This window comes from Antechinus flavipes, chromosome 3 (assembly GCF_016432865.1).
Source record: "Antechinus flavipes isolate AdamAnt ecotype Samford, QLD, Australia chromosome 3, AdamAnt_v2, whole genome shotgun sequence".
NCBI lineage: Eukaryota > Metazoa > Chordata > Mammalia > Dasyuromorphia > Dasyuridae > Antechinus > Antechinus flavipes.
The window spans coordinates 421694114-421708553 of record NC_067400.1 but is presented as its reverse complement, the minus strand read 5'-3'; the positions used below and the strand labels follow the sequence as shown (position 1 = coordinate 421708553).

At 33.1% G+C, this 14440-nt stretch overlaps 1 protein-coding gene across 1 annotated transcript in view; it reads left to right on the top strand.

Moving 5' to 3' along the window:
- UBR3 (ubiquitin protein ligase E3 component n-recognin 3) overlaps nucleotides 1-14440 on the top strand; it is a 266439-nt gene that overhangs the window by 220057 nt on the left and 31942 nt on the right. Inside the window, exons 32-33 of the mRNA XM_051986192.1 lie at nucleotides 219-319; nucleotides 8760-8884. Of these exons, the coding sequence (XP_051842152.1) occupies nucleotides 219-319; nucleotides 8760-8884 (226 nt within the window). The remainder of the gene's footprint in view (nucleotides 1-218; nucleotides 320-8759; nucleotides 8885-14440) is intronic.

The window sequence follows — 14440 nt, the reverse complement described above, 5'->3', positions numbered from 1 at the left end:
CCTCATGCCTGGTATGCCCTTCCTCCATTTACTGGTTTCCCTCATTGTTAAGGAGCAGGTCAGTTCTCTGAGAGCCTCCACAGCTATGGAATCTGAAGCATCTGAAGGAATTGCAAAGCAGCTTTTACTGACACAGGTGTTGGTTTGGGAAAAGAAAATATTAAAAATTAAAATTTACTATAACATCAGTTATAACTATCATATTTTGATTTTTGCAGGCTCTGCAATGAAGAGCAACCTGAGGTTCCTGTGCTTTACCGAGATGTTTCATCACTTTTGCTTATCCAGATTTTAACCATGCCACAGCCTTTACACAAAGGTATTTCTTTGACATAATAAATGCATAGATTCATAAAAAGAGCAGATCTAAATGAACTGTTCTGGGTAAAAATATATTAAATGTATGTAGTTGAGAGTAAAGTATAAAAAGATTGAAAATATTGGGGAGTAAGGCAATTGAGGGAGCAGCTAAGTTGTGAAAATATTTAAATGCCATTTTGTATTTACTCTTGGAGTAAAAAGTGCTAAGGAACAAAGAAAGGCCTGCCCTTCATTAATTTACTTCCTAATAGGGGAATCAATATTTAAATAACCACTTATACCTAAGATACAATATAATCTCAAAGGAAAGACATTAGCAGTGTATATACAGTGTAGGGAAGACCAGAAAAAGGTTTCTTGCAGAATGGGATTTGATTTAAATCTTAAAGGTAGCCAATGCAGACACAGATAAGGAGGGAGAACATTCCTGGAGTTTTATGTATGAGGAGCAGTTGCAAATAGGTTAAATATTTAAATTGTTGGCTAGATGAATTGTAAGATTTTAGAAGACTAGAAAGGTAGAAAGGGTCTGAGTTGTGAAAGGCTTTACATGCCAGCCAGAGGATTTTCTTTTTGATTCTAGAGCTAATAAGGAGAGATTGGAATTTATTGGTGAGGAAAAGAATAGCAGACAACTTTGGCAGATACCACTATGGGTTGATCTAGAGGAAAATCCAGCAAAAGAAACTGAGAGTGAATAATGAGAAAGTTAAAAGACAACCAGCAAAGAGAAATATAACAAAAAACTAGTGAGGAATATTCAGGAAGAGAGGAGAGAAAGTGATTAACATTGTCAGATATTGTAGAGAGGTCAAGAAGATCATTGAGAAAAGACCATTTAATGGGGCCGCTAGGTGGCGCAGTAGATGGAGCACCAGGCACTTTTAACATTTCCTAGCTGTGTGACCCTGGGCAAGTCACTTAACTCCAATTACCTCAACAAAAAGAAAAAAAAAATTACCACTTAGCGTGGTAGTTAATTTGTTGATAACTTCAGAGAGGAGCATTTTAGTTGAATAATGAGATCAGAAGCCAAACTAATGAAAATTTAGATATGTATGAGGAGAAATAGTAGCATCTAGTGTGGCTGGCTTTCTCAAGGAGTTTAATTGATAAAGAGAAATAGAGGATAGTAGCTAGCAGACATGGATGGATCAGCTGAGGGTATTAAAAAAAATGATAGGCATTATTTGCAACCAGCAGAGAAAGAAATACATAAACACAGATTAAATTTATTTATTTATTAAAGCTTTTTATTTTCAAAACATACATAGTTTTTAATATTAATCCTTGCAAAACCTTGTGTTCCAAATTTTTTTCTTTCTTCCTTCCTTTCACCCTCTCCCCTAGACAGTAAGTAATACAATATAAATGTTAAACATATGCAATTCTTCTATACATAATTTCCACAATTATCATGCTGTATAAGAAAAAATCAGGTCAAAAAGCCCCCCAAAAAAGTAAGAAAAAAAATGTAAGCAAACAACAAAAAAAGTGAAAATGTTATGTTGTAATCCACACTCAGTGTCCACAACATTCTCTCCGGGTGCAGATGACTCTCTCTATCACAAGACCATTGGAATTGGCCTGAATATCTCATTCTTGAAAGAGCTATGTCCATCAGAATTGGTCGTCACATTATCTTGTTGTTGCTATGTACAATGTTCTCTTGGTTCTACTCACTTCATTTAACATCAGTTCATATAAGTCTCTCCAGGCCTTTCTGAAATCATCCTGCTGATCATTTCTTATAGAATAATAATATTCTATAACATTCATATACTATGACAATTATTCAGACATTCCCCAACTGAGGGACATCCATTCAATTTCCAATTCCTTGCCACTACAAAGAGGGTTGCTACAAACATTTTTTTGCACATGTGGGTCTCTTTTCTTTTCTTTAAGATCTCTTTGGGATACAGGCCTAATAGAAACACTGCTGGATCAAAGGGTATACACAGTTTCATAGTTCTTTTAGCATAGTTACATATTACTCTCCAGAATGGTTAGATCAGTTAACAACTACACCAACAATGTATTAGTGTCCCAGTTTTCCCACATCCCCACTAACATTCATCATTATCTTTTCTTGTTCAAATTAAATTTAGAGATGGAGAATGAATAGGCTGAACAAGAAAGGATGAAAAAGGATGAAGGATGAGGAACACAAAGAAGTTTGCCTTGGCTGAATTTGATTATCACTTCTATCTAGTTTGTAGAATGTAGAATGAAAGAAGAAATAGTAGGAGATAATGTTAGAACAATTTGAAGTTAATGAATATTTTGAAATAATGATTTATAATTGTGACTGAAAAAAATTTTTATTTTAGATCCATAATAGAATATTCCTCCTCATCTTTTAAATTTGTATTACAAACGCTGAAAATAAATACCAAGAATTCCATTTTTATTTTTTAATTGGAATCACAGAATCCTTTGCATGTTCTTTGTATAATTTTCATCTTAATGTTTTTAATGAGAAAGATTGAGGTGATCTTATCTTTAAGGATGATTTTTTTAAAAAAAGTGATCCTTTAAGAAACATTTTAAAGTTAAGAATGTTTTTGTAATACCATAATAGGTTTTCACAAATGAAGATAGCTTATGAAATATTAAGCATTAATAAATATTTACCTAGGATTTTACTTAGAGAAGATATAGATTGCAGTGGATGGAGTGGATTACATTACAGAGTAAGGAAGACCTGAGTTAAGACCTGTGGTAGACATCCATGTTTGCATAACCAATCACAGGCATGTATATGACCATTCAGTGATCCAGATTACCCTTTATTAGTATAAATGTCATTGAAAAAGGGCTGTGTTTGTAGTGCAAAGAGTTTTACATTTAGTATTTAAATTGTTGTCGTCATTGTGTTTTGTCTCAAATCATTCTTCTAAACTATTATCAAGGGCAATACTACCCTCACAGTTACCCAGCCTCACAACTGAGGTGTTATCCTCTCTCTCTCGTCTTTCATATTCAATTTATTGCCAAGGTTTGTCAGTCTTGTAACATCTCTTATATTCCCCTTTCTGACTTTTCATGCTATCATTCTTGTATAGGCATTTATCACCCCACACCTGGGCTATTGAAATAGTTTGCTGGTTGGTTCTCCCTGATACTGCCCCAGACCATCCTCAGCTGCCAAAGCACAGGTCTGACTCTGTCACAAACCCTTCCTCTTTTATAATAAATTCCAGTGATTACCTGTATTACCTTCCAGGATCAAACCTTTCACAATCTTCCCTCCTTCTGCTTTTCTGGCATTATTTTAGAGCCTTTCTGGAACCTTCTAATCTCTTTCCTCTTGCTTTCCCACACCTACCCCTAATATGTATAAAGTGTTTACTAAGTGTTTATTGAATGAATGACTATATTTTCCATGTTTTAAAGAAGGATATTTCTTTTTATACAAAATTATTGAATAGACTTAATATGCTTTAGTGATGTTTAATAGTAATAGAGGAGATTGTTAATTTTTTTTCATTCTCTGATTGAATCTTGACTGAAAATAAAATCTGGTTCTTTGTCAAACTGAGAAGCCAAAATATTGCTGTGCTCACAGTAGTTATTTCTTTTTATCTATCATTGTAACGCTTTATTTCTCAATTTCTTTATATTCTTTATATCTCAATTGCTGAGGCGATTGGGATTAAATGACATGCCCACGGTCACATAGCTAGGAAGTGTTACGTGTCTAAGACCAGATTTGAACTCAGGTCCTCCTGACTTCAGGGCTGGTGCTATATCCACTATATCACCTAGCTGCCCCTTGTTGTAACTCTTACTTGCATCCTTTCTACTAAACAGACTTTAAAGTTTCAAAGTGAGAAAAATTTACGTAACATGGATGTTCTAGATGATATAGGGTACTTTCCCTAACTACAACTTTTCTGTTTGTGATTAATAGGTAGAATAGGTAGGTTCTTTCATTGCAGTTATTTCCTCTCAGCATACAATATTTAACTTGATATTGAGCAATTTAGCAAAGCAAAAAGTATTATAAATTTCATATTATATTCCAATTCAGCAAAAATAAGAGATATGCTGATGTACTCTTATAACCAAAATCAGTTTTTAAGTTGTCTATGTTCCTGTGAAATTTTAGACTTTGATACAAGTAGATTGGAAAGAACTCTATGGACAATTGTAAGAGAAAAAATAGAATATTGCTATGATCAATTCTTATACCTGTAAAAGTAAAGCATTTGGCACTATAGCCTTGCCAGCTTTGTATAGGCCTGCTAGCATATTGCTAGTTGTGAAGGGATATAGATGGGCTGTGAACATGGACTGTCACTTGATGTTGACATTCATATAGATGATTTGAAATGAGTATGAACAGTAGTAACATTTTAAGTCGCATGCATCTCATATTCTACAAAGGATGAAGATGAGAGGATTGTAAAATGCATCTAGTCCAACTGTCTTATTTTACAGATAAGGGAACTGAGACCAAGAAATTTAAGGCACTTGTTCGAGGTCATACAGATAGTAGGTATCATAGAGCAGAATTCCTGACTCCAGGCCCAGTGCTCTCTTCCTTCCCTATACCATAGCTCATGACTGTCAGATGGAACTGTTTAAACCCAGATCCAGGAAGAGGACCTATATAGTTTGTGGTTCTATGTACCTAATCAGTTGTTTTGTTCTGTTTTGTTTGATGGTGAAAATTATGAATCAAATAAAATTCTTTTTAGAGCTCTATCCTCAAAACATTATTTTTGAAAATATCTCCCCATTTAAAAATTATGACTAGATTTTACTTAGATAATTTTTATATTGTTCTCTAGATATTTTGTGAGCAAATAAGAATAACAATTAATCAAAATGTATTTATTAAATACTGGAGAAGAAAATAACAATCTTCTTTAATATCTTTGCCAAGAAAACTCCAAATGGGGTCATAAAGAATCAGACATTATTGACATGATTGAAGAATAAAAATCAGTGTAGCAAGGTGGGAATAGAGATTCAGCTTTGGAGGTTAAAAAGACCTGAGTTCTGCCTCTTACATAATAGCTCAGTGTTCATAGATTCATATCTATATGGGAAGAAACTTTTATGTGGAAAGAAAGAAGGAAGGAAGTAATGTATAACCTTAGTCTTAAGCACAGTGCTTGGCATATAGTAGGTGTTTAATTAAATGCTTATTGATTGACCAATAAATTGATTTCAAGAAGTATATATTTTTTTCAGTTAATATTTTATTTTTCCCCAATTATATGTAATGATGGTTTTCAACATTCATTTTTATAAGATTTTGTGTTACAGAATTTTCTCCCTTTTCCTCCCTTTTCTTCCCAAAAGAGAGCCAATAATCTGATGTAGACTGTACATGTACAATCATGTTAAAATATATTTCCATATTAGTCATGTTGTGAATAAAAATGAGAATAAAAGGAAAAAAAAACAAGAAAGAAAAAACAGGCGAGAAAAAACTACATTGAGTGTCCATAGCTGTTTCTCTTAACATGGATGGCATCCAATATTGGAATTTTCTTGGATCACTGTATTACTAAGAATAGCTAAGCCATTATAATTGATCATCATACAATGTTGCCGTTACTCTGCACAATGTTCTCTAAAGTTCTATTTTTTGGGGGAGGGGGATTCCAATTGATTATCTTTCCAGAGTTTTAGTGGTATTTAACTTTTTAAATTAACTTTTTTTTCCCAATTAACAAAACCCTTTTCCCCCTTCACATCTGCCCAATAAAAAAAATACGTAACAAAGCAAAACAAACTCATGCATTGCCTTGTCCAAAAAACATATACCTCATTCAGTATCCCAGAATCCATTACCTCTCTATCAAGAGATGAGTAGCATGCCCTATCATTGGTGCTCTGGAATCATGATATCATGATTAGTCATTTTGTTGATCAGAATTCTTAGGTCTTTTAAGTTTTTTTGTTTTTTTGTTTTTTTGTTTTTTTTTTGCAGACATATCAAATTCTGTTTCTTCTGCTATTTGTATACAAATCTTTCCAAGTTTCAATAAAACTGTCCCATTTGTCAATTCTTACAGCACAGTATATTCCATAACTTTCATATGTTACCATTTGTTCAGCCATTCCTACCAATGGGGGTTAATTAAGCACAAAAAATATCAGAATCAAACAAAAGCAGAGCTGCTAATAATTTCTTGAATTGTCACAGTGATAACCAGGACAACTGGTATTCTTGACTTGATTTTCATTAGCAAGGAAAAACCAGTTCCTATGGTTAAAATGGTAGAAATATTGGGATTTGTGACAGAGAAGACAGTGAAAGGGAGGTATATTCTCATATGTGCCTTACATTTTTGTGGAGAATAGATTTTCAAAGTTTCAGAAGATGGATGTGTGGCATTCCATGAACTAAAATTCTATAGAAGAAATAAGATGATGTTCAAGTGAACCTTTCAAGAACCAAATTTTGAAGGACAGAGAATTCTGATGAAGAAAAAAAAGGAACATCAGCCAAACAAGCAAAACAGCAACAACCCAAAACTCACCATGTGAAAACATAGGGAATTTATCAGCCAACTTAGATCTGAAAAAGACATGAACAGTGGAAACAAAGGCATCCACTTGTCCTTTCCTTTAACAGATGATAAATATTAACATGTACGGTTGCATTCATTAACAGTCATAATCATTTTTTAATGTTGTATTACCTAGTTGTTTTGGGAGATTGTGTATCATGTGCTTTCAATTATGAGTCCTTTGGAACTCTGTATGATATTTCAAAACAAAATTGATCAATTAAAATAAAAACAAGTAAGCCTCACTTTGATTCTTCAAAAATAAAATCAAGATAGTATTATTAAAGTTATAATGGGTAGACAGGGCAACTAGATGACCCAGTGGAACTGAGTGCTTGGAATCAAGAAGCCTCATCTTCATGAGTTCAAATCCAGCCTCATTTACTGTCTGTGTAACCCAGGGGAAATCACTTAACTGTATTTACCTCCATTCCTCTTCTGTAAAATATTCTGAAGAAGGAAATGGCAAACTTGTATCTTTGCCAAGAAAATTCCACATGGAGTCAGGAAGAGTCAGTATTTATACTGAAATGACTGAACATCAAAAAACAGCTAGAAAAGGAAACTCTGATCAGAAAGATTTGTTGTGGTTTTTATCAGAATTAGGTCATAACAGGCTTTTGTGATTTTTTTTTTTTTTGGACATAGATTTTTAGACTATATAGATTGTATATCAGGGTACAGCTATGAATAGATTATACTTAGATTTTAGTCAATCACTTCTAAAGTCTTTTATGTTATCCTGTGGAAAAAGAAAAAGAAATATTTGGGCAACTAAAATATAAAAAAGTTTTTTGACTATACCCAAAGAATAATCTTGGAAGAAGATGTTTAGTGGATTGCACTAGTACTCATACACGTGTTTTGAGAATCAATTTTGTAAGTATATTGAGGAGATATGGCTATAAAGCAGTTGAACTAAATAAATTCAGAAGTATTTTAGTTGACTGCAAAGATTAGAATGTATCAGCATATATATTATATGGCCAGTAAAATTGATAATTCCATTTTTGGCTGCATTAAGAGAGATATAATATGCTGATGAGGGAGATGATAGTCATACTATAGATACTCTGACTTGATCATGCCACATCTGTAGTATTACTTTTCACTATGCATTTTAGGAGGAACTTAATAAGATCAAGAGTATCCAGAGGAAAGAAACTCATATGGTAAAAGACTTCTGATAAATACTGTTTACAAATTAGCTGAAGAAACTAAGAGGCTTGTAATGTGGAAGAGATATTTGAATTATTTTGCTAGGATCCCGAGGGCCATACTTGGACAAATATTTAGGATCTACCAAGAGACAAATTTAGACTTTTTGTATGGCAAATAACTGCTAGCAATTAGAGCTTTCTTAAAAAGTGGAATGCAAGTAGTCAATCCCCTTTTATAAAAACTTTTAAACAGAGATTGTCATGTACACTGTGGAGATTCTTGTGCACATCTATGAGACAGCTTCCGAGTTTTACTTTTTATTATAAATTTGAAATATATTAACAAACATGAATATTGCCACATACAAATAAGAATAGCAGAAGAGGATTGTTTGTGAAAGATTAATCTTTGTTATATAAATTTTCAAAATAAGTATCTAATTCAGTATGGTGATTTTAACACTACTCAGCCTGTTTGTATCCTCTTCTGAATTCCTTCTGTTCTATTTCATGTATTTGTTAAATCGTTTGCTTGCTCTTCCCTAATATCGCTCCCTTCCTCCCTCCCTTCTTTTCTTTCTTCTTTCTTCCCTTCTTTCCTTCTTCCCTTCCTTCCTTCCTTTCTTCCTTCCTTTTTCCTTCCTTCCTTTTTCCCTCCCTTCCTTCCTCCCTCTTTTTTTATTAATTTCCTTAGCTCTAATTTAATAATTTTGATGAAATAATTCTTTTTTCCTTTCCTTTACAGAACACTTTACATGCATCGTGAAGGTACTTTTTACATTACTATATACACAAGCTCTTGCAGCACTTTCAGTTAAATGCAGTGAGGAAGAAAGATTAGCCTGGAAAGACTTGGGAACCCTCAAAAAGGTCAGTCATGTATTTTTCATATTCAATTTTAGTCAGTAAATATTTATTATGTACCTATTGTATAGAAGGCAATGTGAAAAGATAGAAGTGGATGACATATAAAAATAATATAAGACATTATAAATAACATTATTAAAAGATATACAAACACAATGATTTAGCAGTATAGAAAAAGAAAAAGATTTGTTAGGATTCTTACAAGGTGTTAAGACAGTGGAATTGATAGAGACGATAATTATCTAATTTAGCATGGTTCAGTATGATTGATCTGATCCTACAAGGAGAAGTTATGGGCCAGAACTTGAAACAAGATACTAAGTGAAATTGAGGAGACAGTGATTAAATCTAGTTTAGGATTGATTTAATCCTACAACAAATAATGGTTTCCTAGTGATATAATGATGGGTGTGTACGCATATAAGCAAGAAGCTCTCAAGGCCAGACACAAAAGCCCACTAGAAACTCTGAGCCTCAGCCAGGATTCAGTTGAAGAGATTCACAAGCCCGAGAAGGCAACTTAAGCTCTCGGAACCAAGGAAAGAGATAGGCCTCCATTAAAGCTAACCAAGCTCCAGGAAAAGAGACAAGACTTCGAAGGAGACGATAAAGGATTTGGACTTTAATCCCTGGCTACATTTGGGGTGATTACCCTGAACTGAAATGAAGGCTGCCTCCAGAAGTCCCCCAAGAAAACTGCTCCCAGAGAACATTACATTTTGGAGAAGAATGTTATATTTTGGCGCCCAACGTGGGGGCCAGATTGCTTCTACTTTTTGGAAGTTTTATGGAGGAGGTGGTGTCTGAATCCTTAAAGATGACTAGGATTTTAATAGATAAAGATATGAAAAAATATTTAGGTCGAAAGAACACTGTAGGCAAATCTATCTATGGAGATAAGAATAGCACAAAATATGTACAAGGAATAATGAGTATCCCAGTTTGGATGAAACATAAGAGTAACTGATGGGGACTAGAAAGAAAAAAAGACTAGAAAGATAAACAGGAAGGCTTCAGTGCTATACCTAGGCTATGGTTGGTTATTGGTTTACAACATTTTAATGCATAAAGATCCTTTTTTATGTTAAATTTTGTGGACATGTATGTGATAACTATTGTACTCTGTTCAATTATAATTACCTAATTTGGCCCTAAAAAGGAAATGGAAAAATGCATTTACCTTTATTTTGTTGAAGAAAATGGAAACTATAGGGGTAAAAACTTGCAAATAATGTTGCATACAGTATTTGTATTAGTTGATGTTGCTGAAATTTAATTTTTTTCCCCTTAAGAGGAAAAGCTTGAAAGGGAAGGCAGTTAAATTTTGACATGAATATAATATGAAGATTTGTGAAACTTTTCCTATAGGGAACGAGTGCTATAGGAAATAAAAAAAAACCTGACCAACTAAATAACAACAACAACAAAAACAACTATAGAAGCTATTTGAGCAAGTAAATGAGAAAGGAAATAAAGTTTAGAAATCTTTATCATAACAGCCATGTGTAGATTTGAGTTTTAAGCAGAGAAACTAGTGGCAGACATGTTGCTTACACTATCATAAACAGTTTCAAGAAGAGATAAAGATCTTGCCGTGTATTGATGATAGGATCCTTACTTCAGTCTTCTGATTATGGCCCTAAAGATGAAAATAAGTGGCCGACTTGTTCCTATTACTGATCTTTCCTTGACTGTCTCTCCTAGGCTAACATTTTACATCATGACAATGGACAGTTGTGTGTACTAAATCTGACATAGCCCAAACTTGCCTGATATTTATTTCTGTTGTAATGAGACACAAATATGGAAATACCATTGTTACAAAGAGGGTTTTAGTCTTAATGGCATGTACCAGATATCCACAAAGTCTTGGTATAATTTTAATCTGCTGAAGGTTAAAGTTTCAATGCTTTTAATAATTCAAAACTGCACCAAGACTTTCAGAACACTGTATAAATACCGCCTTTTAACTTGTTTTTAAATTTTTATAAAATTTTCAACTTAAATAGGAAAAGAAAAAAAATTGCCACGTACACAGAAGAACATGAGAGAAGATTCAAAAAATGAAGCAATAAATTTCCATTTTGAGAAAATCTATATAATAAATTACATTGTGTTCAGAGCTATCTTTGCTTTCTTATAGATTTTCTTTTGTTCTCTACTGTGCACTTTTATTCTTTTCTCCCCTCTTACTTCCCCCCCGCCCCACAGCTACAATTAAGCATGGAATTATCTATTTACACAATATAGACATACATATATACACACAAACATATATGTATACACATGTACATAGATATCTATCATCACACACACACATGCATGCATATGCATCTATGTATGACCATACTATGCCTAGTTATCCTGTTTTTCTAAAGATGAATAACATCTTCCTTCATAAGTCCCAGTTTTTCCATGTTTTTCTAAATCTACCAGCTCATCATTTCCTACACCACAATAGTTTTCCAATCTTATATTGTTTAATTATTTTAAATAGTCTAAAACAGTATTGATTTATATGGCTTACTTATAATGTGGTTTCTCTTTTTTCCACTTTTAATTAAATCTACTTTAATAATGTCTGAGACTATGGTTACTACACTTGCTTTTTTTACATAATACATTTTATTCCTGTTCTTTATTTTATGTTTGTACGTATCTCTTATTTCCTAATACCTCCTAATTCTTCTATTTTGCTTCTATTCACTACTTTGCCCTACTATTACTTAACTTACCCCTCCTTCCAGTTTCCCTTCCTTATCCTCTCCCCTCATCCCTTATTATACCATTCCCAGGAACCTATATACTTTTTATTACCTTCGCATTCTATTCTGTCATCCTTTTATTTAATTATAAATTTAGACTATTTCCTATAAAGGTATATGTTATTTTCTCTCTAAAAATTCCTCCTCCAGCCTTTCCCACTTCCCTATCCTCTTACTCTTTTATTTGTTAATTTTATACTCTTACAGATATATATTATTCTCTCTTTAATCCATTTCTGATGAGTTCAAGAACTACCAGCCCTTCTCCCCTAATTCCTCTGTCTCATCATTGTATCTCATCTTGTACCTCATTTATATAAGATAATTATTATTTTAACCTTGCTTTTTTAGAATCATATCATATCTAACTCTACCCCAATCTTTCTTTAAAACTATCCAATTACTAAGGACAATCTTAGACATTTAGTTTACATTTCCATGTTTAAACATAAAAAATAAAACAGTTTTTCCTTATTGAGTTCTTTGCAATTAGTCTTTGATGTTTATCTTATATTTATTTGACTCTTGTATGTTTAATTTCTTATTGAGTTCAGATCTTTTTGTAGCAAAATCATGAAAGTCTGGCAATTCATTAACTATCTTTATTTTTTTCCATTCGAGGTTATACTTAATTTTGCTCGGTGTGATATTTTTAGCTTCAGTTCCAAATTTTTGTTCTTTAATATATAACATTCCAAAACCTCTGGTCTTCTAATATAGCTGCTACTAGATCTTGTGTGATTATAATTGTGGCTCTGCCATATATTTAATTGTTTTTTCTTGTTCCTCATAATATTTTCTCCATGATCTGGGGTTTCAGAATTTGGCTATGATGCTTGAATAGGTTTTCCTTGGAAAATAGGATTTCTTTCAGGTAATGATCAGTGGATTTTCTATTTCTACTCTCCCTCTTGTTCTAACACTTCAGGATAATTTTCTTTAACTATTTCTTGTATTATTTTATTAAGATCCTTTTTTTTTAAATAGCTTTTGGGTAGTCTATTATTCTTATTTTCTCTTCTTCATCTGTTCTGCAGATATATTGTTTTTCTTAAGCGATGTCTCACATTCCCTTCAATTTTTTCATTCTTTATATGTTGTTTTAATATTTCTTGGTCTATTATAACTTTGCTGGCTTCCCTTTGCTCAATTCTAGTTTTTATGGAGTCATTTTCTTAAGATTCTGGCTCTTCTTTTTTAATTGATTCACTTTCTTTTCATAATCTTGTTTTTCTTAGATTGTTTTTTGTTTTTACTTTTTTTCTCAATTCTTTTTGGGCAGGTTATCACTTAACATTACTCTTTAAAGTAGAAGAGACTTTTTTAAAATTTCAATATCCTCTTCTGAAGATAGGCCGGTTTTCTCATAGAAACTGGGTTCTTTTTCCTTTTTTAAATAAGAGCTTGTTAGTGTAATCACCTCTAGTCCTGGAGTAGTGGTGGTAAGGGATGGTACATCTGACCTCAGGTCCTTTTTCAGTTTTATCCTCTTGCCTGGTCCTGAAATCAAGATCTCCATCCTCCTATAAGTATCGCAGCTAGCAGTATTCTTCTCCAGCTATTTCTGTACTCACCAGATGTGGGCTAGTTCCTTCTCATTCAGGGTCATATCTCAGTAGCACCATTTCTAATATGAAGAGGTTCTCTCAAGAATTCTCTGACTCATACTCTCACCTCTGCACACTGTCTAGGAGGTTAAAATTCCTCTGTCTGTGGTTAAATCAATTTCCAATGCAGCTAGCTACAGGGTTTGGTGCTTACTCTTTCAGCAGAATTAGCCTGGAGGTATTTACACTTTACTCTGGCCTGATATCTTTCTTTTGATCTTCTCTTTTGCCTACTCTTTTGCTCCGATTTATTTTTATCCTATGTTCACACTGAGGTGCAGTTTTGGCTTGTTTGTGGGGTAGATCTATAGAGCTTAGAATTTTTTGATTTATTCCACAGTCGTCCTAGAATCCTCTCTTTGCTCATTGATTTATTCAAAGTTTATTTTTTAAAACCAGTCTTAGTTTTAAAATATTTAAAAATTCAATTTTACTTTATTTTCAGTTCTGAAAATTCTCTCCATCATAGTTCTCCTACTCATTGAGAAGACAAAAAAACCCCAAAATTTCTTATGACATGTGCAGTTAAACAAGTTTCTGCATTAGCTATGTAAAGGAAAAAGAAAGAAAAAAATGGGATTCTCACTGGTTTGGAGGTGAATAGTATGAGTTCTTTGTATTGATCAGAGTTGTAAGTCTTTCAGAGATGTTTACCTTTACAATATATAATTATTCTCCTGCTTCTGCTTACTTTAGCTTGCATCATTTCAAATAAGTCATTCCTGGTTTGTCTGAAACTATCCCAGTCATCACTTCTTACAACACAATACCTGTTTTCCCACAGCCTCTTTTAACATTTGTCATTTTTATTTTTTGTCAATTTGCCAGTTGGATGGGGGACAGATAATACTGTGGAGTTACTTTAATTTGTTCTTCCCTAATAATAGCAATTTGGAGAATTTTTTTTCATATGCCTCTCTATACCACACCCTTTGGAAAAGTTCCCTACTCAAGTCTCCCTTTCATTTTCAATTTTGCTAATTGTTTTCTTTCAATGAATAAAAAAATTACCTCCCCCACTATTTGGAGTACAGTGCCAAACTGAGGAGATCTAGCCTTAATTTTTTTTTATGCAATTGGCAAGCATTACTTAATAAATAGATATGCTCATGGGCAACAACCTTTGTTTTCTCAATCATTTCATATTCTATCCATAATGGGAATTGGAGATTCTGAATCTATGACCC